Source organism: Pogoniulus pusillus, chromosome 19, assembly GCF_015220805.1.
Source record: "Pogoniulus pusillus isolate bPogPus1 chromosome 19, bPogPus1.pri, whole genome shotgun sequence".
NCBI classification, from domain to species: Eukaryota; Metazoa; Chordata; class Aves; order Piciformes; family Lybiidae; genus Pogoniulus; species Pogoniulus pusillus.
Genome location: NC_087282.1, coordinates 19,804,666 through 19,828,007, shown reverse-complemented (window position 1 = coordinate 19,828,007; position 23,342 = coordinate 19,804,666). Strand labels below are relative to the sequence as shown.

The 23,342-nt window shown below is 41.9% G+C and overlaps 1 protein-coding gene across 1 annotated transcript; it reads right to left on the bottom strand.

Moving 5' to 3' along the window:
* Window positions 1-753: 753 nt before the first annotated feature.
* IDS (iduronate 2-sulfatase) lies at window positions 754-9,659 on the bottom strand. The gene is made up of 9 exons (XM_064159588.1): window positions 9,487-9,659; window positions 8,558-8,694; window positions 7,244-7,421; window positions 6,284-6,372; window positions 5,383-5,583; window positions 4,394-4,564; window positions 3,670-3,796; window positions 2,026-2,199; window positions 754-1,371 (listed from the first exon to the last, which is right to left on the bottom strand). The coding sequence occupies exons 1-9, from the start codon at window positions 9,623-9,625 to the stop codon at window positions 872-874; spliced, it is 1,716 nt and encodes a 571-aa protein (XP_064015658.1). The 5' UTR covers window positions 9,626-9,659; the 3' UTR covers window positions 754-871.
* Window positions 9,660-23,342: the final 13,683 nt, after the last annotated feature.

Below are 23,342 nucleotides of genomic sequence, written 5' to 3'. Positions count from 1 at the left end.
GCTAGACCATGGCAAGTGCCACGTCCAACCTTGCCTTGAACTGCCCCAGAGCACCCAACCACCCCTCCACCTCCTTTCTACCCCTCTACCTTATCCCAGAGTTTCCCTTATGTGCAAGGTGAGTTTGGAGGATCGAACAAGTGGGTCAGAAAGCAGAAGGATTAGTTCCACAGAAAGCAGGGTAGGAAGAAAAGTACAGGCACCAGCTGCAACAGAGAGCCACACTGTGTTATTTATGTGTATGTTTTTTATACATCTCAGCAAGCCTATGAGTGAAGTAGACATCACCATTGTTCCTTTTCACAGCCTATAATCTGATTCTTCTCACCAAAATATTCCAGCTAGTCTCAAACTAGTACGATAACCCAGATACCACAACCACTAAACCATGTCATGAAGCACCACATCATGATAGGTTGGACTGGATGATCTTGGAAGTCTCTTCCAACCTGGTTGATTCTATGACCTACAGCCTCTTGAACACCTCCAGGGACAGTGACTCCACCACCTTCCCAAGCAGCCTCTGCCAACACCTGACCACTCTCCCAATAAAGATGTTTTACCTAATGTCGAATCTAAACCTCCTCTGGCACAACTTAAACCCACTTCCTCTTGTCCCATTGCTAGTTACTTAGGAGAAGAGACCAACATCAGCCTCACTATGACCTGCTTTCAGGTAGCTGTGGAGAGCAAAAATATCTCCCCTTAGCCTTCTCTTCTCCAGACTAAATACAACAAGACAAAGGCAACATCTTAGTGTTTTGATACAAAGAGGATTTTAATTCAATCCAGGTGTTCTCTGTACGACAGAAGAAAGCTTCTTTACATAAAAAGAGGAGTTGCACAAACACACAGAAGGAAGTTTCTGATCTCAGTGCTTCAGGAGGCCAAGGATTTTCTTAAAAAAATAACCATGGGAGGTATTGTTAAAGATGTTATAATCCTGATTTGGATCAGTCCCCACCATGTACAACTCTCCTGCATGGACATCTTCAAAGTTAGCACTGAAGTTATTAGGATTAAACTGAACCCATACAGTATACCTATAGTCAAGCGTACGCATGGAATAGCCCATGATTCTGATATCCTTCAGCTTTGGCTTGTCAGAGTTCCACTGAGGAGTGTCTGCAGGCCTGGGATATTGGCTGAAAGCAACAGGTTCTTCATTAAAACACCTGTAAGTGTCATCACACTCATCTTTCTCTTCCTCCATGGTATCGGAGCCATTCAAATACCGGACAATGCTCGCCCCCTCGGTGCACAGTGCCACATGAAATGAGGTCTCTGGGCACACAGGAGGAACTTGCAGGCCAGCAAGTTCAGCAAGTGTTGAGAACAAAGACACAAGCTCAACCACATTTTTTCTTTGCCCTAGAAGAAACAAATTAAGGAACGTGATCGTTTGACAGATTGGTAAAACATTTTAGAAGCTTATTCTGATAATTAAGTTGGTGTTTTATTGAAACTGCTTTGTACTTGATCTGTGGGGTGACAAAATCAAGGCAATTACGGTGTGGCAGTTAGCTCTCAGGATGCATTTATGATGTATTTTTAACAAGAACATTTTTACATTTACATTTCTCAAATGTGCAGCCTTCAAGACAATAATATTCATTACTTCAAAAAGAAGCCTTCAGAAAGACAAAGCAAATTCCAGCGTCAATAGTTTAACACAAGTGTGCCTCCATCAGAACAGTTTCCAGTGCCACCATTTTAAGCACAGATGCCACACAGAGGATGTTTGTTAATTACTGTCAGACAGACAGCAGCTGCCCTACAAAAGGTAGGTCAAGTATCATTTTAGGCTTCTACAACACCCAAAAATAAGTCACCTATCACATTAACTTAGACATCCAGTTGATTCTGCCAAAGGAGATCTAAACAAAACAAAGATTTGTGTCCCCCCACCATCCAGAAGCACAGGCAGTGACACTGACTCAAGCTGCCTGTAGGCAAAAGTGTCATTATATCACCACTTCTTCACATGTATCTACTGCAAACCAAAAACAAATACTGGAAGCTTACCTTGAGCAGCCAAGTCTGAAACATGGCTAAAAGGGTCAAGGTAAGGAAAGACCCTCTCTCCTTGACTAACAGAGGATGTTGTCATTCCTGGTACATAAAACATCAGTGGCACACGGGTAGCAACATCAAAGTTGCTGTATTTTGCCCATTCACCATGTTCTCCCAGGGACCAGCCTAGATAACAAAGAATACCACTCAAATCAGATGTTGGGTTGTAAATTGACTAGTTTGTTACCAACATTATATTAAAAGCAAATTATCTTTAAACATAAACAGATTTTTCTCTAACATGAAAGTTATTTCAACTGCTACCTATATCTTGCAACTTGATACTCTTTTATTGAGGGTATAACTACACCTTTCCTTATTTCCCTCTACCCCAGATTAGAAGTAGGAAAGCAGCATTAAAACAGCAGAAAAGAGGAACTGAGGTGCGTCGGTCAGTGCCTCCAAGAGTCTCCAGATCAATTCCACACAGCACTTAAGCTTTGGGCAGCTGCCAGCTCTGCAATACTCCTGTTAACACCGTAACCAAACATCCCTCTAAGCCAAGGCTATCTATGCCAGACTGCCACATCAGGATGTTACTCCTGAGGAAATAGAGATCAAAACTGCTTAGCTTTCCTCTTCCTTTTGGGAAGAGATGCCAACCTGACTTCCTTCCAGGCAGATCTATTGCCAACTTCACTTTAGGGGAAGACAAAGGAGCTCTACAAGAACTATGTTAACACATTGGGTTTTTTTTGGTCACTTTGCTAGCTATGGTCCTGGAAACACCAACTGTTTGCAGTTAATCACAACAAGGAAAAGAGGAATTCAGTTTACAATGGAAAACCCAAATCAAAGTGGCAAGTCAGAAGGAACATCTAGTGTTACTTCAGTATCAGAATTATTAAACTCCAAAGCTCTACAACTCATAAGGTCTTGTTTAGACACACACAGAGAATTCAATTCAAATGAACTAGGTAGGTGACTTCAGATTGACTTAGTTAAGTCATACCCTAACTGTTTTAAGTCAGCTAAGCCATCCCTCAACTACAGGGATCAGGAAGAGCTTGTTTTAATGAATATTAGAGTATTGAAGCAAATATTAAACACTCGAGGTATTTGTCCCATGATTCAAATTCAGTTTTTCACCACCAGGATGCAGAGTGCGCAAGACCTCAGTTATAAGGGGGGGGGAGCCATACTGCTATCAGTTTAGATGCTCTGCAAGCAGCAATGACAAGTGCAAGAAAACACACTTCAGCAGTTAATGAGAAAGCCTGTCATCCTCTGTACCAGATGGCTCTCTACAAATTGTAAAGGGGGAGGAGTGGTTGCTATCCTTTCACAGCACTGCTCCCAGCGAGAGTCCTTCTTTGGGTAGGAGAGGAATCCAGCAAGCCGAGACCCAGTGTTCTGGCAGACAGTCTCATCATTCACTGGTAAACCCTCCACCTGATTAAAGAGAGGTGCCTGCAGGGACACAGAACTGTGCAGCCACAGAAGCTTGTGTCAATCCATTTAATTAGAGACAGATTAGCCACATATACAAGGTATGGTAGCTCTACTGAACCTCATATAAACACACACTTTATTAATATGCCAGCTCTGAGTTGCACAGTTATTAACAGTGAACAGGAGAGAGATTTAAATGCTTACCATGATCAGCAGTAAATACTACTATTGTGCTGTTTGAGAGTCCTACATTATCTAAAGCATTCAAAAGCAGGCCAACTTGCACATCCAGGTAAGAAACTGCTGCATAATAACTCTGACGAATCTGCCGCTGCAAGGTAAGAAAGCAGTGGAGAGGAAAGAAGTTAGCTTTTCCCTAGACACACACTCAGGAGAACCAGTGGGTGGCTAAGTAAAGAAACTGAAGAGTTTTATTTGTAAGGCCCTTTACTTTTAAGTGTCTGTAGCCTGATTCATGTCCCAGGAAAGGTAAACAGGGAAGCGGCAGTTAGAAAATTCAATTTATCTCCCAGAAGATTTTTCAAGTGTGATGTTACAAACCAATCAGCTCTGCTTCTCTCCAGGTCCAGCCAGTGCATCTTACTGCAGCTTAAGCACTGGCAAGTCAAGGGAAAGCTTGCAAAAGATACACTGAGTGACAGACTGAAGGGGATGAACAGATTCAGACAATGAAAACAAACAAACATTGGTAGCTGCTACACACATTCCCTTATATACAAGCCAGGAGTATACAGTTGATGGATGGTCTCTTCCTCCCCACCCCCACTAGCCCGACTTCAGCTAGCATGGTTTGCCTACCAGAACAGAGGTGACAGTATGCAAGCCTCCTCTAAGAGCAGCTGACTGCTCCCTTGCATTTGAACAAGTTAAGGCAGTTTGACTTTAGTGCACTGTATTTACAGCTTACCTGGAAGTCATCTGGAAGTGGTCCGTAAGGGAAACTAACGTTTAATGCTTGCACATCATCCCTCTGCCTGATATCTGTCCAGGGGTTGTATGCCACAGAAGGTAGTTTCTCTGGTACCCAGGGATCTGGAGCTAATGTGATGTTTTCCAGGGGGTACAACTTGAGAAATTCCTTTACAATACAAACACACATAAATACCATCCTCACCTCTAAGGTCTGTTGTAAACTTCCTGTTGTAAAATAGCAACCATTTACCCTTGTGTGATCCTTCAATATTCTTAAAGTTTACATGGCTTTACTCCCCCACTCCAGAGTGTAAAAGCAAGCAATACTATGCAAGTTAGTCTCAAACAATTCCTGAAAAGCACTGAGTAAGTACCTATAAACGGGCTCCAGAATCTCAAAGCAACACTAAAATAGAAGATCAAGCATCGCCTTCTCTGAAATGAGTAGGAGTTTTGCCACCAACTCAAACAGAGAATGGAGTAAGTCCTCATTATGTCACACTCCATCAAGCTGAACGCTGTCTCCATGCAGTAACAGTCATTACTATGGTGGCAGAGGTCTAGCTTTTGGCTGAGTGATCACAAGTCATTCTCATTAAACATTCCAAAATGCAACACAAGCAGTTGCTGAAGTTACATCAAATCAAAGCTGGTTTTCAGCTTGCTTTCCAGAAACACCACCAATAAACACTTTTAAGATTCAGCTAGACAGGGTGCTGGGCCATCTTCACAGTATCACAGTATCATCAGGGTTGGAAGAGACCTCACAGATCATCAAGTCCAACCCTTTACCACAGAGCTCAAGGCTAGACCATGGCACCAAATCTTGTCTAGTTTGTGCCTTTGCCAGAAAAGGCTGGACCAGATAATCCTCAAGGGCCCTTCCAACCTGTGTTCTGTGATAAATCAGTTGTGGAAACAACTTTGAAAAGCAAAAGCAACACTCGCCTAGGTTCCTTTCCCTGCAGGTTCCCATTTCCTCACCTGGGGGTACCTCAGTGGGATATGTGGTTTGTGGTAACCAACAGCCAGGAAGAATTTTTGGTGGTTGGTTTTCATAACATTCAGTAAGCGTATGGCCTCTTCAGTGCTCTGAATGTCTGGCAGAGTACCACTGGGCATTTCTGACACATCCACTGGGCACACCAGGTTAGCATAAAGTTTCCCATCTTTCCCCCTGCAGGTCTTAAAAACACAAAAACAAACAAGCAGGTAATTAGTTAAGTAATTAACTTATGTCAAAGCAAAGAAGAAATCCACTGTTCCATAACTTTCAAACCAATTTGTTTCTCAGTCCTTCCACCAAAGACTGCATCTTGGACACAAACCAGGAATTTCAGAATCACTAAAGGTGCAGAGTACACTGGAGCAGGCAGCTTCAGGAGTTGAAGAACACAACTTCCATGTCTATGGAAAAGCATAATTCTCTCTAAAGCTGGGCAGAAGATTAAACACAGTCACAAGAGAAAACATATAGTTTCTATGGTGAATAGAATCTCTGACCAAGAAGCTAGAATTTGGTTACATTATATACATGCATTTTTACTCATATCTCAAGAGCTCATAGAAAACTGCCTGGAATTTACTGACCATTTCTGACCAAATGCCAGCAGCAGCTGATTTATAATTGGTGAGTAAAGATAAATTAGGTGACTATAGGGCTGCAGGAAAATACTTAGAGTATCTGCAGGATGGGCAGATGAATTAACACACAACTTAAGTGACAGGTATTCTTTTGGCTGGCTAAGAAACAGAATGTAAAACAGACCAGTTGTTCCCCTGTACAGGCTGCAGTGTCAAACACCATAGAGTATAGCCCATGCTCAACAAAACTTGGTTACATCCTGAAAGTCTCCATTGTTAGTGTTACACAAATCACTCTTACCTTATCATTTTCATACTTTTCAGTTGAAGGATGAAAGGGTGGAATGGACCAACTGTATGGGTAGTCATCAGTGTAATTAGATGAAACTCCTGAAAAGGGTAAGTAAAGATATTAGAAACACTCTAACAGCTTACTGACCCAGGAAGACTTCAAACAAGTTTCACTTGACTTCAGTTGTTTCTTCATAAATATACTAAATGAAGAAATCTTTTTAATGATCTCTCACAGTTGAGAAAAAGAAACTCAAATAAGAAAAGTCAAAGTTTATTATGGACAATTTTCCCTGAAATATCTGGTAAGGGAGAGTCAAGGGTCTTGAAGAACCTTATTTCAGGGAAGAGCAACCAAAACCCCACAAAAAAACCCCAAAACCCAAGATATCAGAAACAGTCTTCATATACACCCTTTATTAGGTTTACTATCAACTGAAAGTTCACATATATTCACATGAGTTTAGTTCTGGGGTCATAAACCACCAAAAAGAGGGTTGGTATTACAGTATTTCAGCTCAGTAGTGTCACTGCTTTTTAAACTAGTGAGCTAATTCCCTGTTTAATTGGTGATATTAGTCATACACATCATATCTCCTGATCCAGACAGATAGCCTATTATGAATCACGTATATGGAGAGCTAAGACAATGCAGCTGTTCAGTAATTTCACCTTCAGGGGATACCTAACTTCCAGGCAAATTTTTAGGATGTTAGACATTTATTCCCACAATCCCTAGACTAGATGTGAAAATACTCACTAGATAAGAGTCACATACTATGTTCATCCTTAATGCCTTAAGATTTAAAATGAAGCTTTAAAGACAACCTACAATCACTGTACGATCTGGTTCATGATTATGATTGAGGTTGTCAATACAGACAAGAATCACACAGTTGACACTTCTATGTGAAGTCTGTTTGTGAGAGCATACATGTTAAGCTTATATAGATGACAATTCAAACCATACCAGGATGAAAAACTTTCCCCACAGACAGGGTCACGTAGCCATTCTCCTTGAAATACTGGGGCATGGTGGAATAGTTTCCTGCATGTGCTCTCCAGTAAGAGTAGAAATCATACAGTCGGGTGGTATCAGGTCTGCGTCCAGTAAGAAACGAAACTCTGCTAGGAGCACACACTGCTTGCTGAGGAGAGAGCCATCCAAAAAGAGAGGCAACTCAGAACAAAAATTAGAACACACATACAAACTGACTTAAGTGTAGCTGGGCAAAGCATGCACATCCAAAGGCAGCTGCACACGTTTCAAGCCAGAATGAACAGCACTCTTATTATCAATTCCCAATGGCAAAATTTTAGCAAGAGATGACTTTACCTGTCTATATTTTTTTCCTAAAATGACCAATTCCTAACCACAAAAAGCTTTGACTATGCAGATAGCTGTACAAAAATATCCCAGCCAGGCTGTGTTGGAGAAAGCGCTTTTGAAATCTGGTAGCTCACACTCGCAGAGAATTAAGCAGAAGCAGCAGATGGACTGTGGTGCCACAAGCCCAAGCCCAGCTGATCTAGATTGCCTGAAGAATAATGAAAAGGATAAACATATGGAAAGTCCAGGTTACGGTCCAAAGGTCTCATGAATGCTATTTCAGGTTGGCAAGAGTCAAGAGTTGCTGCTGTGTAAATTTCTAATCCCTAGTTCAGAAACTTGAATCTGATTCCATTTCTCAGCAGAGAGAAACTTGGGAAGGTAGGCATCCTATGCAAAGTATTAACTAGTGTGACTTTGCTTCTTGGATGTAAGTGATGCTGACTACACGAGCTGCCCCTTCAGAGAAGTCAGTAGAATAGATTTCCTCCACAGGAAAAAAAAAAATCTTTAATAAGCAGTAGAAAGAACTAAATCTAATTTAGCAAAACAGCATTTTCAGCAGCAATATTGCATTCCTCCAAGGGCTACAGAAATACCATCACTCAAGTGCTTCATTTTAATTTTTCTCACCTTAGTAAAGGCACAGGTTCAGGCAGCATAGTGCAGCCCAACCTTTGTTTTCAACTGGAAATTGTTCATCTTTGTTGCCTCCTTCACCAAGGGCCAGCTATCATAGAATATTACTGGAGCTATCATAGAATCGACCAGGTTGGAAGAGACCTCCAAGATCATCCAGTCCAACCTATCACCCAGCCCTAACCAATCAACTAGACCATGGCACTAAGTGCCTCATCTTCACAAATACTCCTTTATCCAACGTCCTGCCTAACACCTACTGTGACAAAGCCAGCCACTATTTTGCAGAGAGGAAAAAAGCATTATTTCTCTCACCTGTGCATATGCATTGCTGAACAGAACACTTTGAGAAGCAAGCTGATCAATGTTTGGAGATTTCACCAGCTTATCTCCATAGCACCCCAAAACAGGACGCAGATCATCCACAACTATAAACAGGACATTCATACCACCTATAAAGCAACAAAATCAGAAACATATTCATTCAGGCTGCAGTAAGTGGAGGTTACATTAGGCAGATTTGTCAGGGTTTTTTTTTCTGATAGTATAATTTAGGGCCAAGCAAAATCAACAAAAACATCTGATATCTTCTGAAGGATGTGTAAATAGCAGTATTAATTCCTTCGACGTGTAGGAGTTCACATTTGGCAGAGAAAGAACTGCAGTGGTTTTCACAGCCACAAAACCAGTCAGGGTTGGAAGGGACCACAAGGATGGAGGTCCAACCCCCCTGCCATAGCATACTTCACACGGGATGACATCCCTTCAAACGCCATCGCGTCCTTTCACAGGGTTTTCTTCACTGCCTTCAGCTGGCTACTGAGGGATGGTGTCACTTTAAAGAGGTACTCTACAGCTCCACCTAGAACTGAACTCTACAGCCTGCAAGTTCCAAGCGGTGTCAAACCACGGGTTAAGTCTCAGACACTCTTAAAGAGCCTCCACACCAGACAGATAAAAGCATGTTTAAATAACTAATTACACATCTCTCGAGCTGTATCATGTTCAGTGTACAAACTGATGGATGTCTAAAGCCCTCCAGGCAGCAGACGGAGCTTCGCCACAGCCCTGCCCGACTCACACCACGAAGCACCGGGGGCGCAGGTAGAACCCGTCTGTACGCCTCGCTGCAAACCAGGGACCGCGACTGGCACGGTGCCACCCGATCCGGCTCCTCCGCGGACCCTCTCAACGGCCTATTCCCCCCTCCTCCCCCTGTCCTGGGAGAACGAGCACCTCCGCACCTCCGGGCCCCACCGCCCCGCGGGTGCGAAGCCAACGGGTCCCCGCCGCCTCTAGGGCGAACGCGAAAGCATCGTGGGACAGCCGCAGCAGACTGAAACAAACCCAGGCGGTCACAGTCAGAGACAAATCCTCCGCCATTTCCGGGCACAACGGCAGAGAAGGCCAGCCCCTCGCCCCGCCCCAGCTGCCGGTGCCGGCCCATTACCGGGCTTTTAACCCGCCCCGGCCCAACCTACCGGCTTCGGGGTCGGGAGGGCGCTGTTCCTCCATGTGGCCACACGGTGGCGCCGCGCCGCTGCGCGGGAGCCCCAGTCCATGCGGGAAGAGAGTGCGGCAGGACGGGCAGTGCCACAATCAGTGCCAGTGTCGCCCGCAGCGGGATGGGCATTGCCAGCGCCGTTGGCACTGGGAACGGAATGCGCAGTGCCAGTGTCACTTACTGCCAGCGAAACGGGTAGTGTCCGTGTCACCGGCTGTTCCGGAGTACTCCAAATTCCTTTCTTCTCCCTCTCCGTGGGTTTGCATGGGGAGAAGGCGGTGCAAAAACTGCTTTCCTCACCCACGCCCTGCAGGTTTGGAGAGGAAACAGCAGGCGGCGCCTTTCCGCAGGTGTATTGACCCGTGTGGAAGCCAGCAGGCGGCTCCTTTCCACAGGTGTATTGAGCCGTGTGGAAGCCAGCAGGCAGCGCCTTTCCACATGTGTATTGACCCGTGGAAGCCAGCAGGCGGCGCCTTTCCACACGTGTATTGACCCGTGTGGAAGCCAGCAGGCGGCTCCTTTCCACATGTGTATTGACCCGTGGAAGCCAGCAGGCGGCGCCTTTCCACATGTGTATTGAGCCATGGGGAAGCCAGCAGGCGGCGCCTTTCCACATATGTATTGAGCCGTGGAAGCCAGCAGGCGGCGCCTTTCCACATGTGTATTGAGCCATGGGGAAGCCAGCAGGCGGCGCCTTTCCACATATGTATTGAGCCGTGGAAGCCAGCAGGCGGCGCCTTTCCACATGTGTATTGAGCCGTGGGGAAGCCAGCAGGCGGCGCCTTTCCACGTGTATTGACCCGTGGAAGCCAGCAGGCGGCGCCTTTCCACATGTGTATTGAGCCGTGGAAGCCAGCAGGTGGCTCCTTTCCACATGTGTATTGACCCGTGGAAGCCAGCAGGCGGCGCCTTTCCACACGTGTATTGAGCCGTGGGGAAGCCGGCGCTGGAATGGGGCTGGCGCTTGGCTGGGTTTTCGCGCCCGGTGTAAAACGGCAAATGGACACTTTGCCTAGAAAAGGATAAACAGAGCAAGGTAAAAGGCGAGAGGCAGAGAAGGCGAGAGAGGGTTCCACCTTGGAAAAGTTCCTGCCTTAACAGAGTTCCCAACAGGACAGCTTCCTGCCGTGACAGTATTTTGGACCGTCCTTGTTTTTTGGACAGCGCCTACCTTTTCACACGGCTCTCAGTTTTGCACCGTCCCTTCTTTTGGACGGTTCTCCCCACTTTTGTACCATTCTGTGCAAACTTGCAAGCTTGACAAGTCCTGGGGGCCATCTGAGAGCTGCTGTTCAGTGGGATGTCTGGTTCAGAAGTCCAATCCCTCTGCATTTTGCCATGTGTGCAGACTCTTTCAAACACTTATACTTTCTCTAAACTATTAGAGTGAAGTTTATTTTTATGTGGATCTTACATTTGCTTTCTACACTGCTTGAATCAAATTAAGAAGCTTGCAACTACAAACTCAGTTACTAAGGAGTGCACAACATGCAACCAGCTCATGATTATTATTCAGTATATTTGATGACTGAATATTTCAGAATTAATTTTGTGTACAAACAGTGTTATCTCACAGGTATCAGCAATTCTCCTAGCACAGATCAGCTGCTGGAAGCATAATGAACAGTGTATCCCCAAGTGATACTTCTTTCCTCTTCATTTGAAGACTTCTTCTGGAAAAGGCTGAGGAATTATTTTGCTATTGCACATGCATTTAATTATCATAACACTTGCATCTCTCAAATGTAAATAAGCTAAATAGCACTTGATATGGATTTCCTGGTTTGCCTTGCATGAGTATTTAGCAATCATCTTAGGTTCAGTCCACTAGAAGAACAAATTGCACAGGAAAATACCTCTGTCAGCACACAAGTTCTGATGCTAAAAAGAAAATTGAGATGATGCCAGGTGACTTCAGACACTGAAATAACAGTACGTCCTTGACAAACTGGTCTCACAGCTCAGATGTCCACTCCACCCTGGGTGCATGGGCATTTGAGTTGCCTGTCTGTCATACAACCACCGCTGTACTGGGTGTGATGAGTCAGGAGTGTAATAGGTAAGGTTAAACCTAAACCTTGCCTGAACTGGAGACACCTTGTACAACACTCCTTAGTCATTCTGCTAGGAGGTCCAGCAGTCCTTATGAATGTCAGCCTCCTCTACCTACCACCACCCCTGAGTATAAAATCTGACAATTTGATAACTTAGCAATATACTGAGGCATACACTGAAGGTTTGGGGGGGCAACAGGACTGCTTGGAAGTGTTAGTCGTGCAGATGAGGCTACTAACGTAACAGCTAAACATCTTAATGTCAGTTATTTTCTACGACAGTTGTGATTTAACCCCAGCTGGCAGCTAAGCCCCAAACAGCCACTCACTCACCCGAGAGGAGAGAGAGAATCAGAAGAAAGTGTGATAACTTGTGGGTCAAGATAAAGACAGTTTAATAGGTAAAGCTAAAGCTATGTGGGCAACAAAACAAGGAATTCATTCATCGCTTCCCATGGGTGGGCAGGTGTTCAGTCATCCCCAGGAAAGCAGAACTCCATCACAGGTAACAGTAACTTGGGAAGACAATGACAGAGCTCCAAATGTCCTCTCCTTCCTTCTTCCCCAGAATCACAACGAGCATGACATCAGCTGAAAGTGGATATATATTTGGTCAGTTAGGGTCATCTGTGTTCCCTCCCAACACCTTGTGCACCCTGAGTCTGCTTGTGGGTGGGGTGGTGTGAGCAGAAGGCCCTCACTCTCACTCTGTGTGAGCACTGCTCAGCAGTAACCAAAACATCTCTGTGTTATTAACACTGTGTCCAGCACAAATCTAAACTATAGCCACATAGTAGCTACTATAGAAACAACTAAGGCCATCTCAGCCAAAATCAGAACAGAGAACTACTTTAAGACATGGTAAAATATAAGCACAATGATATTTTTAGTGGAAAAATCTTTTTAATTAACTATAAGAAATAGCTGTACTTTCAGACTGACAGTAGATCTTATAAAGCAGCATTTTCATACCAATGGTCACTTCCTGTTTAAGGAAAGATTTCATCAGTTTGATTTGGAAACAATACTTTTATGTTCAGACTTTTTGAGCTAAAACCCACGAATCTAAGAGGTAAGAATCTCTCAAGTCAACGTCTAAGGAAGAGATTATAAAGAAATCAGTGCAGTTATCTGAGAAATAATTTTATTTTGCTATATGAAGTATGAGATCAACTTGACTTTCTCTACTGTTTCCCTGTATTGCACAACGGCTTTGATCCTCTTCTGTTGGGTGGAAGGCAATAACATGGGCAAGGAATACCTTTGAAAATGGAAATCAAAACTAATATTAAGATTTTCAGGGTTTAACTATCATTATTTCCTCTGACAAGGGAGATAAAGTGTATTTTTAGGACTAAGTAAATATGTTTGAGCAATATAACATAACCCAGGTGTTGATCTATGCCCAGAAAGGATGTCTCAGCTCTTCACAAATGTAGCCTTGCACATGTTCTTCCAATGATTTCATCAGAAGCTACATTTGGGTCAAAACAGCACATGCAAACACCACGTTAGATTTACTAGGGGGCCTAAGGAGATTTTTTACATCACTCAGTAATTCTCAGAAAGCAGGTTTTCACAAACAAGTGGTTAGGCACTGTGACCATTTCACTCAAACTCTCAACAAGCAATGCTGTTTTCAACAAATCTATACAACTAATCAAAAAGAGATGATCATTTATTTCTCATTCATTACAGAAAATATTTGAATAATCACTACAGGAAGCTGGCAAATTTATTGCTAAGTAGATTTTTTTCAAAAAAGTAGTTTTCCCTTTTGTCTTATGACTGATGAAATCTACTTCTGTACAAGATACTATGAAGAAAACGAGAGAAAGGCTGGTTAGAAATATTGACACCTACATTACTATCTGTAGCCTTCTCTGGCATTTACAGTGGGGAAATACAATACCTACAGCAAGCATAGAGCTGCCTGAGACATAATGCTGAGGAATCTCTAAACAGCATTTTTACTTAGGAAAGCTTCTATAACTCTGTTTTCAGAACCAAAGCAAACATACTCTTTAAGTCATATGTGAACATTAACACTCAAGGATAAGCTAAAAGCATCATATCAAAGGCATCTGCACAGACTTTCAGCTTGACATTGTTATGACAAATTATAAGACCCCATTGTAGTCTGTCCTTGCATTCTAATCTGCAGAGCTATGCACTAGAAAATACATTATAAACCTTGGATAATATTCTTCATCCAAACCCACTCATTATAAGCCTTCGTTTCACATAAAGTCATTTCTCCATGTCTGAAGTGAGTCACACCAATCTGTTCATCTGCCACAGTTCTAGGTTAGAGATCTCACACAACGAGTTCTCCAAAGCACGTGTAGCGTCTGAGCTACTATTGAGACTGGCTTGAGTGTACTGGGCAATAGGTAAGGTGGGTACTGTTACCACTACCAAAAGCAATTAATTAAAGTTCACACCTCAGTCATGGTTTCTCCCATTTCCTGTTCAGCCTGTAAATACAGCAACTTCGATACTATCAGCTACATCTCTGATGTGCTGGACAGAGAAAAAATGGGTGGATGGAAGAACTGGAGTTCTTCCTGAGCCTCTTTACACCTATTTCAGGAAATGTGCCTACAACTCAGGTAATGCCCCAAGAAATGGCACTGTCCCAAGTGCTTAGTAAGGGCAGGCAAGTACACTGCACTATAGCCCCTAAGAAACTGCATTAATCCACATAAGCACTGACACAGACAATTTCTCATGTTCTACAGTTAGTACAATGAGGAGATAAAGCCTGCAAACAGGAAAGCCTATGTAAACAAGATGTTGTGTAATGCTGCTAATATCAGTAGCTGGTAAGGACTGGTCTATTTAAACATTTAGAAACTGTTTTGTTTGTTGATGCAGATTTCAGAGGGTATTTTGGATGACATCTTCAGTGTATTTGCAAAACACGGTTGTTAAAGCCACAAAAATAATCTGACGCACATTTACTGTTAATAGTGAAATCTAACTGCCCCTCCAGCCCCCTTCTTACAGCTGCCTTAGAGGGGATGTGAATAAGCTCATCAGTATTCAGGTATTGCAAGCAGGGAGGTCACCTTCTCTTAAGCAACTCTCCATTTCAAACACTAAAACCTTGCAATTAGTAATTTGACAAGGACACCAAAGTACACAACTACCTTGCTCTGACTAAGGTGATGTTTTCTGTCATGTCATTCTACTTACAATGCATGAGAGGAATGATTCCTGCAAAGACACAGATCCTGCTTCCCATGTACATACAAACTGTGGGATGCAAAGTAGATGTCATGACGGCAGAAGTCCAGAGGGGATAAGCAGAGATCTGTAACTGGGCAGCAAGGCAGCATTAAAAATTGCTCAAGGTTAGGAATCATCAAGGACTTCCTCCTATTTCGAGTTCTTTTAATGACACTTTTTATCACACTTGACTAAGACCAAATGCCATAAGACTAGCAATTACAATAGGAACAATGGCTTTTTGCAAGATCACATTCTTCCTTTCTCTACTATTTCATTTTTTCACAGTTCAAGATTCAAAACTAAATTTTTTCACTTGCTGCCAATAATAAACATTTCTTGCACTGTGCTTACTGTGTACACAGTAGGAGACCAGTTCTGTCAGCTTCCAAATTCTGCTTTGCAAGACCATACAAGCTGGTCTACAGCTATGCAGGAGTTTCATGGGCTAAAAATGGCCTGCACCTCCAGAAGCATCCCACCAATATTCCAGATATGACCCCAGCACACAACAAGCTCTGCAGCAGGCTTTGTGGTCCAGCAGAAGAAAAATTCTTGAGTACCACGTTTCCACAGCAGTGGTTTTCCCAATTCAATACATAACAGATCAAGATACAACCCACAATACATTTATAAATAGCTGCTACTACTTTAAGCATGACTGCAGGATGGAACAGCTTGTGTCTGGTTACTAAAACAACGAGTCTACATTTCAGTATTTTATTACTATAGAAGGAGACAAAACTCAAAGATTATTCCACCTAACCTGCATCCTTGATATGCTACTGTAACTGCTGTCAGCATGCTGGATCCCAAAGGCCCTGTGCTGAGTTTACTCAGCACTTTAAAGCATGGCATTTCAACTAGGTAACTAGTGCTTTTTGAGTACTATAATTTTCCCTTGAGTCAATGAGACTCAAAAGCGTTTTGCAGGAGCTGTTTGACGAACAGCTTGAACTCGTATGCCCTTTCCAAACATTCTTTTTTCCCCATAATTTTGTCAGTAGTATGGCCCAAAAGGCTTAGGCAAAAATCACAAAGGGACAAATGTCTTCTAATATGCATTTGTTCAAAGTGAAATAACATCTCTGATCACTTGTTATGTAAAACTATGTCACAAAATTAAATTCATGAGCCACCTTTCTTTGAGATACTCTAGCAGCAATAACCTTTGGAGAAGAGATTTTGTAGAAGGAGGTAGTCATAGTGGAGATGAGCAGGATATGAAAATTCCAAAATGCACTGGGAATTAACTGGAAAACAAGGGGAATAAAGACAAATCCCCTGGAGGTCTTCAAAGGTGGAGCTGACCATAAATGGTAACTTTATAAGCATCAGCAATCAAAAACAAGTATCGATCTATGTGACAACTTCCATTAATGTGATAATTTTATATGCCTCCTAGTTGGGATATAGTTGTCCCTTCTGCAATGCTTCCTCATGAGCAATGCTCCTGTCTGCCTTTGGAAGCTAGCCAGCCACGGAGTGTGGAGGCAACTGGAGGGAGTTTTCATAGTAATTCAATACTTTGAGCACAGAAATGTTTGTTTCTTCACTAAGATTTCATCCTTGTGATAAAAGGGTGGAATTAAAGCACAGGGAGAGATGGGAAAGAGATTATGGTCCAAACTGTACTCTTTTTATTTTGCCTATCTAGAACCCAAAATTATATATTGTCCACTTAGAATCTGTTTTTCCAACCTTTTTATTATACATAATCCTATAATACAGGTTTCAGTGAGCACAGCTCCTCAGCACTACTACTGCAGGTGTGAGTGAACTATGTCCCAGGATCTCAAACACAGATACCCAGTGGGCAAGGAATGCAAAGTGGGGAAAAAATGATCAGCTCATACCTGGCTTGTATTCACACAGATACAGAGTAAGATTCAGTTGCCTTAAAGGAGAGGATACTTCCTCTTCCTGCAGTTCCTTGGTTCCTCCACAGGACATCTTTCACCTTCATCAATAAAAGCACACACAGGTGATATACTTCACTAGACATCTTACTGCAGGAATGCTGTGGGGAAAAATAGTGTGTGATCATGTCATTGAAGATTTCTTTGCAACAACTTGGCTGTGTGAGAACACCAATGCCTTAAAATACTGTTTTTCCCCCCTTAAGACATACATATGTTCACTACAAGTTACGAAGGCCCAGGGCAGATGAATCACCTCATGTTGTCCTCTTACATAGTTATCCTTTCTGAGCTTGGACTTGGCAGGTCAAGATTCCTCTTTGGATCATTAAGCTGGAGCTTTCTGATTCTTCTATTTAATTTGGACAGCTCACAGGTGATCCTGTAATGTCATCTTGATAGATCTCAAACCTGAAACCAAGGTTGAAAATCTAAAAGTTCACCTCTTTCATCTTGTTCACTTTCATTCCATTTCCCATGCAATTTTGTTAACAATTGGTTTCTTGCTTCACAGCTTAAAGATCAGTGACCTAAGTGATTCATACTGTTTTTAAGTATCTTTTCAATGCAGCAAGATGTAAGTAGGTCCTCGTCAAAGAATAAAATGCAGCAATTAGTTGATTAGTGTTTTATCTCTGCAAAAGCCATGTAAATTTCCCACAATCTACTGACATTTAACCTGATCCTCTTCCTTGAATTCATTGTAGAAGCCTGATTTATCACTGTCCTGCATCAATGAGTAAAGTATATGTTGTGCAGTGTTATTACATCAGGGTGCTAGTATTTAAACCCACGTGCTGTACTGCTACAAATTATAACAGTGCTGCAAGGCATGCTGAACTGAACTCACCTCTTGTACACAAAATCCAAAACTGTTACTTGATTTGTTGGCATTTAATAATTTCTCCTGTGTCATCTGGCTTGACTTCTAGAAGCAGCCCAGAGGAGTCACAGACAGAAATCTCATTTAAAGTCAGTGTTATCTGGATCACAGATTCTGGAAATTCTTGGACCATTTGATCTGTGTCAATGCCTAAGTTCTTAATGTGAATAATGCTTTAGCTAAAATTACTAGGTGTCTTTATTTTTAAAAAGAGGAAAGTAAATAGTCAGAAGCTTAGTGTTGCATGCAGGACTCCCATCAATTTCCCTAGGCATAGTATAGGCACATAGACTGACCTTCTGTGTGAAAGGTTCCACTCCTGGTGCAATTTCTGTAGTTAAAACACACATTTTTACTGAAGACAAGAGCTCCTAATTTTCATAACATATCAGTCTTTTAACATGAGGGGCCTGGAACATAAACCCTATGAGGAGAGGCTGAGGGAGCTGGGGTTGTTTAGCCTGCAGAAGAGGAGGCTCAGGGGTGATCTTATTACTGTCTACAACTACCTGAAGGGACATTGTAGCCAGGTGGGGGGTGGCCTCTTCTCCCAGGCAACCAGCAATAGAGCAAGGGGACACAGTCTCAAGTTGTGCCAGGGTAGGTCTAGGCTGGATGTTAGGAGGAAGTTCTTCCCAGAGAGAGTGATTGGCATTGGAATGGGCTGCCCAGGGAGGTGGTGGAGTCACCGTCCCTGGAGGTGTTCAAGAAAAGACTGGATAAGGCACTTAGTGCCATGGTCTAGTTGACTGGCTAGGGCTGGGTGCTAGGTTGGACTAGATGATCTTGGAGGTCTCTTCCAACCTGGTTGATTCTATGATTCTATGAGGTAAACCTCAAGCTGCCTTCCCTACATAACATACAGGGCTGATCAAGTAGAGGTGGAGTGGAAATTAACAAAAGCCATAGCTAATTTAGAGAAAATACTACAGAACTGCATTGCCATTCTTTTTAATTACTTAGAAACCTCATGCTGAATGCCTTTTTTTTTTCAATAAGAAAACAAATTATAAAATTAAATTACTTGGTGTTGGATTAAGTTGATTAGTCAACCTCATAATGAAAGTAAGGTGCATTAGTCACCTGGATAATGAGTTTTGTAGCAAAAGCATGTGTATGTTATATAAAATATTCTATCTGTACAATCAGTTGTAGTTTGCTGTATTAAAATTAAATGCAACATTTAAAGGTAAACCAAAGGGGTGTTGTATTTCTATTACATAAACTACTTAATGCATTTTTTGCCAATTGTAAATTTATGCCATTTTTTATTCAAATACACTGCAAATTAAATTTTCTCTTTTCATTTATGTAAGGATCCTTCTGCTGCAGGTACAATGTTTGGTAGTAAAAAACAAGAAAACCTTTTAAAATAGCAAAGCAAAGCGATGCTTTGCTATTAAAAAAAACCTATTTGGTAAATTCTAGTCACAGAATTAACTACTGCAGGGCAGAGAATCTGCACTTCAGTTAGTTGTGTTTAGAATTTGGATTACTATTACTTTTGGCAATTAAACAAGAACAAAGTGTGAGCTGAAAGAAAATATGAAAATCGGCACTGTGCTAACTTGAACAGACAAAGTTCAGTAGCGATTAGAAACCCAAAACTCTCCAAGGGACATGAGAAGAATATCAATGAGGAATTCTTACAGTGACAGTGTTTGAAAAATGCCCTGACAGGAAGCAAAAATCAAATCTGACTAGTTACTGAATCTGTTTACTTTTAGTTAATGAAGAAAATGTTACCTAAAATATCAATATAGCACACTGGTCAAACTAAAGAAATCTAAACCCAGGTCAGGTTGACCTGCGTCCTCCAGACCTCATTTGTACTTCATCTGAGTCAATAAGGATATCACCACCAGTAATTTTTGTAAGAGCCATATTAGGCTCCCACTTCAATCACCATAAACCTACCATAGTGAAATCTTCAATGCTGTAGAGACCTGACAAGAGTAGAATCTTCAGTGCTGTAGAGATCTGTCACAGGAGATATGCCAAAAGTTAGAAACATGGGAAGAAAATATCACGCTGGTTCAATGACAGATGAGATGTCACTGTAAGTATCCATAATTCTAAACAATCATGACACTGGCAGATATATTAGCTATGGCACCCACAGCACTGTATTGATATGAGAAGAGAGCCAAAGAATCCTGCATGTTTTTCTTGCTGTTTTAAGGTTGATATGAAAGCAAAAATCTAACTTAGTTTTCTGTTTGTCTGGAGCTCCCTTACATAGAATCACACCATGTTAGGGGTTAGAAGGGACCTTGAAAGATCCTCCTACCAGAGCAGGATCACACAGGAAACCACTTTAAAACATGATTGTCACTTGGAACTAAACACAGCTCACAGTTGGCATCTTCCTGAAGAAATCACTTCCTTCTGTTTTCAGAATCACAGCTCCACTAAGAAATTTATCTGACTTTCTTAAATGGTTATGGGTTCAGCTGGCCCAAGTAGTCTGATAGCATGACAGGGTTGAAAGTTAAAGATCTGCAAATAAAAGTCTTTGTGTTAGAAGCTATGCACTACTTTTAAAACCAGAAGATTATACTAATTTTGTCAGGACAATATGTGTGATCAACTCCACCATCAAAGCCCAGTGAAATTAAGGTGGCCTTGGAAGGAAAGCATTGACTGAAAAATTGCCATCATTAGGAGACCAATACCATTTATTTATAGATCAAATGTATAGATCCAATACCTTCTTTTCTAGCTTTATTTCAATAGCTCTCTTCCTTGTCAATTGCTGGTCAATTCTGCTTATTCTGTGATTACATGCTAACAGTGAGGCCTACAGTAAAATCAACAGATTCAAATGGGGATTTTAAAACCAGTTTGATATTCTGCTGTATACCACAAAAGATGATCCCAGAAACAGTTCCTGGCTATGCTCTCAGCCACATAAGTCATTTATTACTGAACTGTTGTTGCTGTGTTCCATTCTTCTAATAGTAACACCCTGAGAAGTCAGCAAAGCAAACAGGATATGTGAAGTTATGTTAGAAAAGAGTCAAGACTGACTGTCAGCAGAGAAGCAAGCTTCACAGATTAGAAAGGCTGATTCAGGTTTTGTTTCCTTTGCTTAACTTTGGCCAGTCAAGGATAAGTAAACCTCCTGGTTTATGGCTTTTTAAGCAGAATAAGAATACAGCAGATGGCTTATGAAAGCAGTAATGGCAATGACTCTAAATTAAGGTGCTATATATGACTTCAGTAACTAATTTGAGGAATTAGATAAATGGAATGAAAACAAAATGCCTGTTTCATCTCCAACAGAAACTGTCTCAGGGGATTCAGTTAAACTCCTCATGTTCAAGTCTCAACCAGCAGTAGACAGGAAGTCTTAACAGAAAGCAGATGACTTGCTGCTTCTCTTAGCCTCTCCTCATATTCCTTTTCCCACTCTTAAAACCACCGTAACATGCAAACTCAACAGAAATTTTCTAAATCTTTTAAGTTCAGACAATACCTTGGTTTTTTTTCTGCCCAACTCTCCTCAACATCACTCTCACAGCAATCGAGACACCTGAAAACCCCCAAAAGATCTAAGAAACCTCCTAACTTGTCTTTAAGCCAAATATTTATCCCCAGCTCTCCTAAGGTAGCAGTACAAAACTACATCAACTGAGGTAACCACACATTTCACAGGTATTTTACAGGCAGAACAATGTCACCCACTGGGTTTGTCAGATCCAACAGCAGCTGCTAAGCACCCATATCTTAACTTTTCCTCTGGAGAAGATAAATGTGATACATATTTCTTTTGGAGCAAAAGCAGATAAAGTGGGTGGAGATTTTCTTAGATGTGGCACCTGCATGTTGGGTTCAACAGCAAAGAGTTCTTTCTGTCTAGTTGTCAACTTTATTTACATATTTGTCTGCCTACTTACCTATTTATTTATTTAATAACTTCATTTCTATCATACTTTCAGTAACTAAGGACTTCTTTGCTAGTTCTTTGTCCCTTGCAGGAGCAATTTTGTTGCCTCAGCAGTCAGCCAAACTCTGTAATGGCAGAAGAAATCTCTCTTGATTTATTCCTATATTTATGAATACTCTTAGAAATGGCATGCTGCTTTATTTGACTTCTTAATTATTAACAGTTCTCAAGATAAGGTAATTCTTTGTTACTATTACTTTGACTTTATGATTGCATCTGGCTGAGGACAATGCTTACTGGTACAGGTCTAGTAGCTTCTTTATGCATCGCAGTAGATATATTTTATCTTGGATAAATGCATTATGCATAAATGTTCTCTTTGCTACACTAGTATAGAATCATACAATCAACCAGGTTGGAAGAGACCTCCAAAATCATCCAGTCCAAGCTATCACCCAAGCCCTGTCCAATCAACTAGTCCATGGCACTAAGTGCCTCATCCAGTCTTCTTTTGAACACCTCCAGGGACGGCGGCCCCACCACCTCCCTGGGCAGCCCATTCCATCAGCAAATCACACTCTCCGTGCAGAACTTTCTCCTAACATCCAGCCTATACCTCCTCCGGCACAACTTGAGACTTCTTCTGTTGCTGGTTGCCTGGGAGAAGAGACCAACCCCCACCTGGCTACAGCCTCCCTTCAGGTAGTTGTAAGGTTCTACTTTTGAAAAAAACAGAATGAAAACCAAGGTTCTAGTTTCCACTTCTTTTAAGTCTGGTAATTCTTTGGTTCCTTAGAAGTTCAGGCTCTGCTCTGCCACAAGTTCTGTCATATGGGCACCTCTCATCTTAATCTCTGGAAACTGCCTAGCCCCCATCATTTATGTCTCTTCTCTTTTATTCCACTACGTTTTCAGGTTTCTCTCTCACCCTGATTTCTTACCAATCTCCTCATGTGCCCTCCCCACTACCACTGCCAGTGCTTTCTTGTAGCCTTGCCTTATCAGTTGAATATACTGAGCAGAAAGCTACTGGTATGGAAGTCTGTCAGCAACTTGTGCTGTTCATAGAATCACAGAATCAACCAGGTTGGAAGAGACCTCCACTGTCAATGCAGTTAAAATTGTATCTACAGCTTGCCAGTGAATATGTCTAGATAAATCACATCTTTGAGTAAATTGTATTAGCTTATAAGTACTGTCAAGGCCCACAAGTAGCTATGGCATGTAACAAACCATACTGCATGTGAGCTTAGTTTCTTAGCTGATATAAACTGCCAGTCCTGTTAGCACTAAATGAAGACCTAAAACCATTTACTTTTCATCCCTTTTCAAAACCTTTCTGCAGAAGCTAGAGTTTGATTGACTTTTTCACTTATTAGCATTTAATTTGCAGAGCAATCTTAAATTACTGAGGAGTTAGGGGGATTTTAGTTCAGTCATCAGGTGATCTATAAAGTCATTCATAATAAACCTAAGCCTGCAAAGTGGATAGAAACACCATTCTGTCCCACGCAGTCTGACATGTTACACAGCCTCTTTTTTAGTGAAGGCTGCACCATTGCACCATTTATCAAGTCTTTTTATATGCAAGCCAGAAAAGGCCACAGATTCCCCCAAAGT

Coding starts and splice junctions, on each gene's coding strand:
- IDS (XM_064159588.1), bottom strand. CDS start 9,625: ATGGCGGAGGATTTGTCTCTGACTGTGACCGCCTGGGTTTGTTTCAGT. Junction 8,695..9,486: donor CGGGGCGGTGGGGCCCGGAG/GTGCGGAGGTGC, acceptor GTTGCTTTATAG/GTGGTATGAATGTCCTGTTT. Junction 7,422..8,557: donor TCAGCAATGCATATGCACAG/GTGAGAGAAATA, acceptor CTCTCTCCTCAG/CAAGCAGTGTGTGCTCCTAG.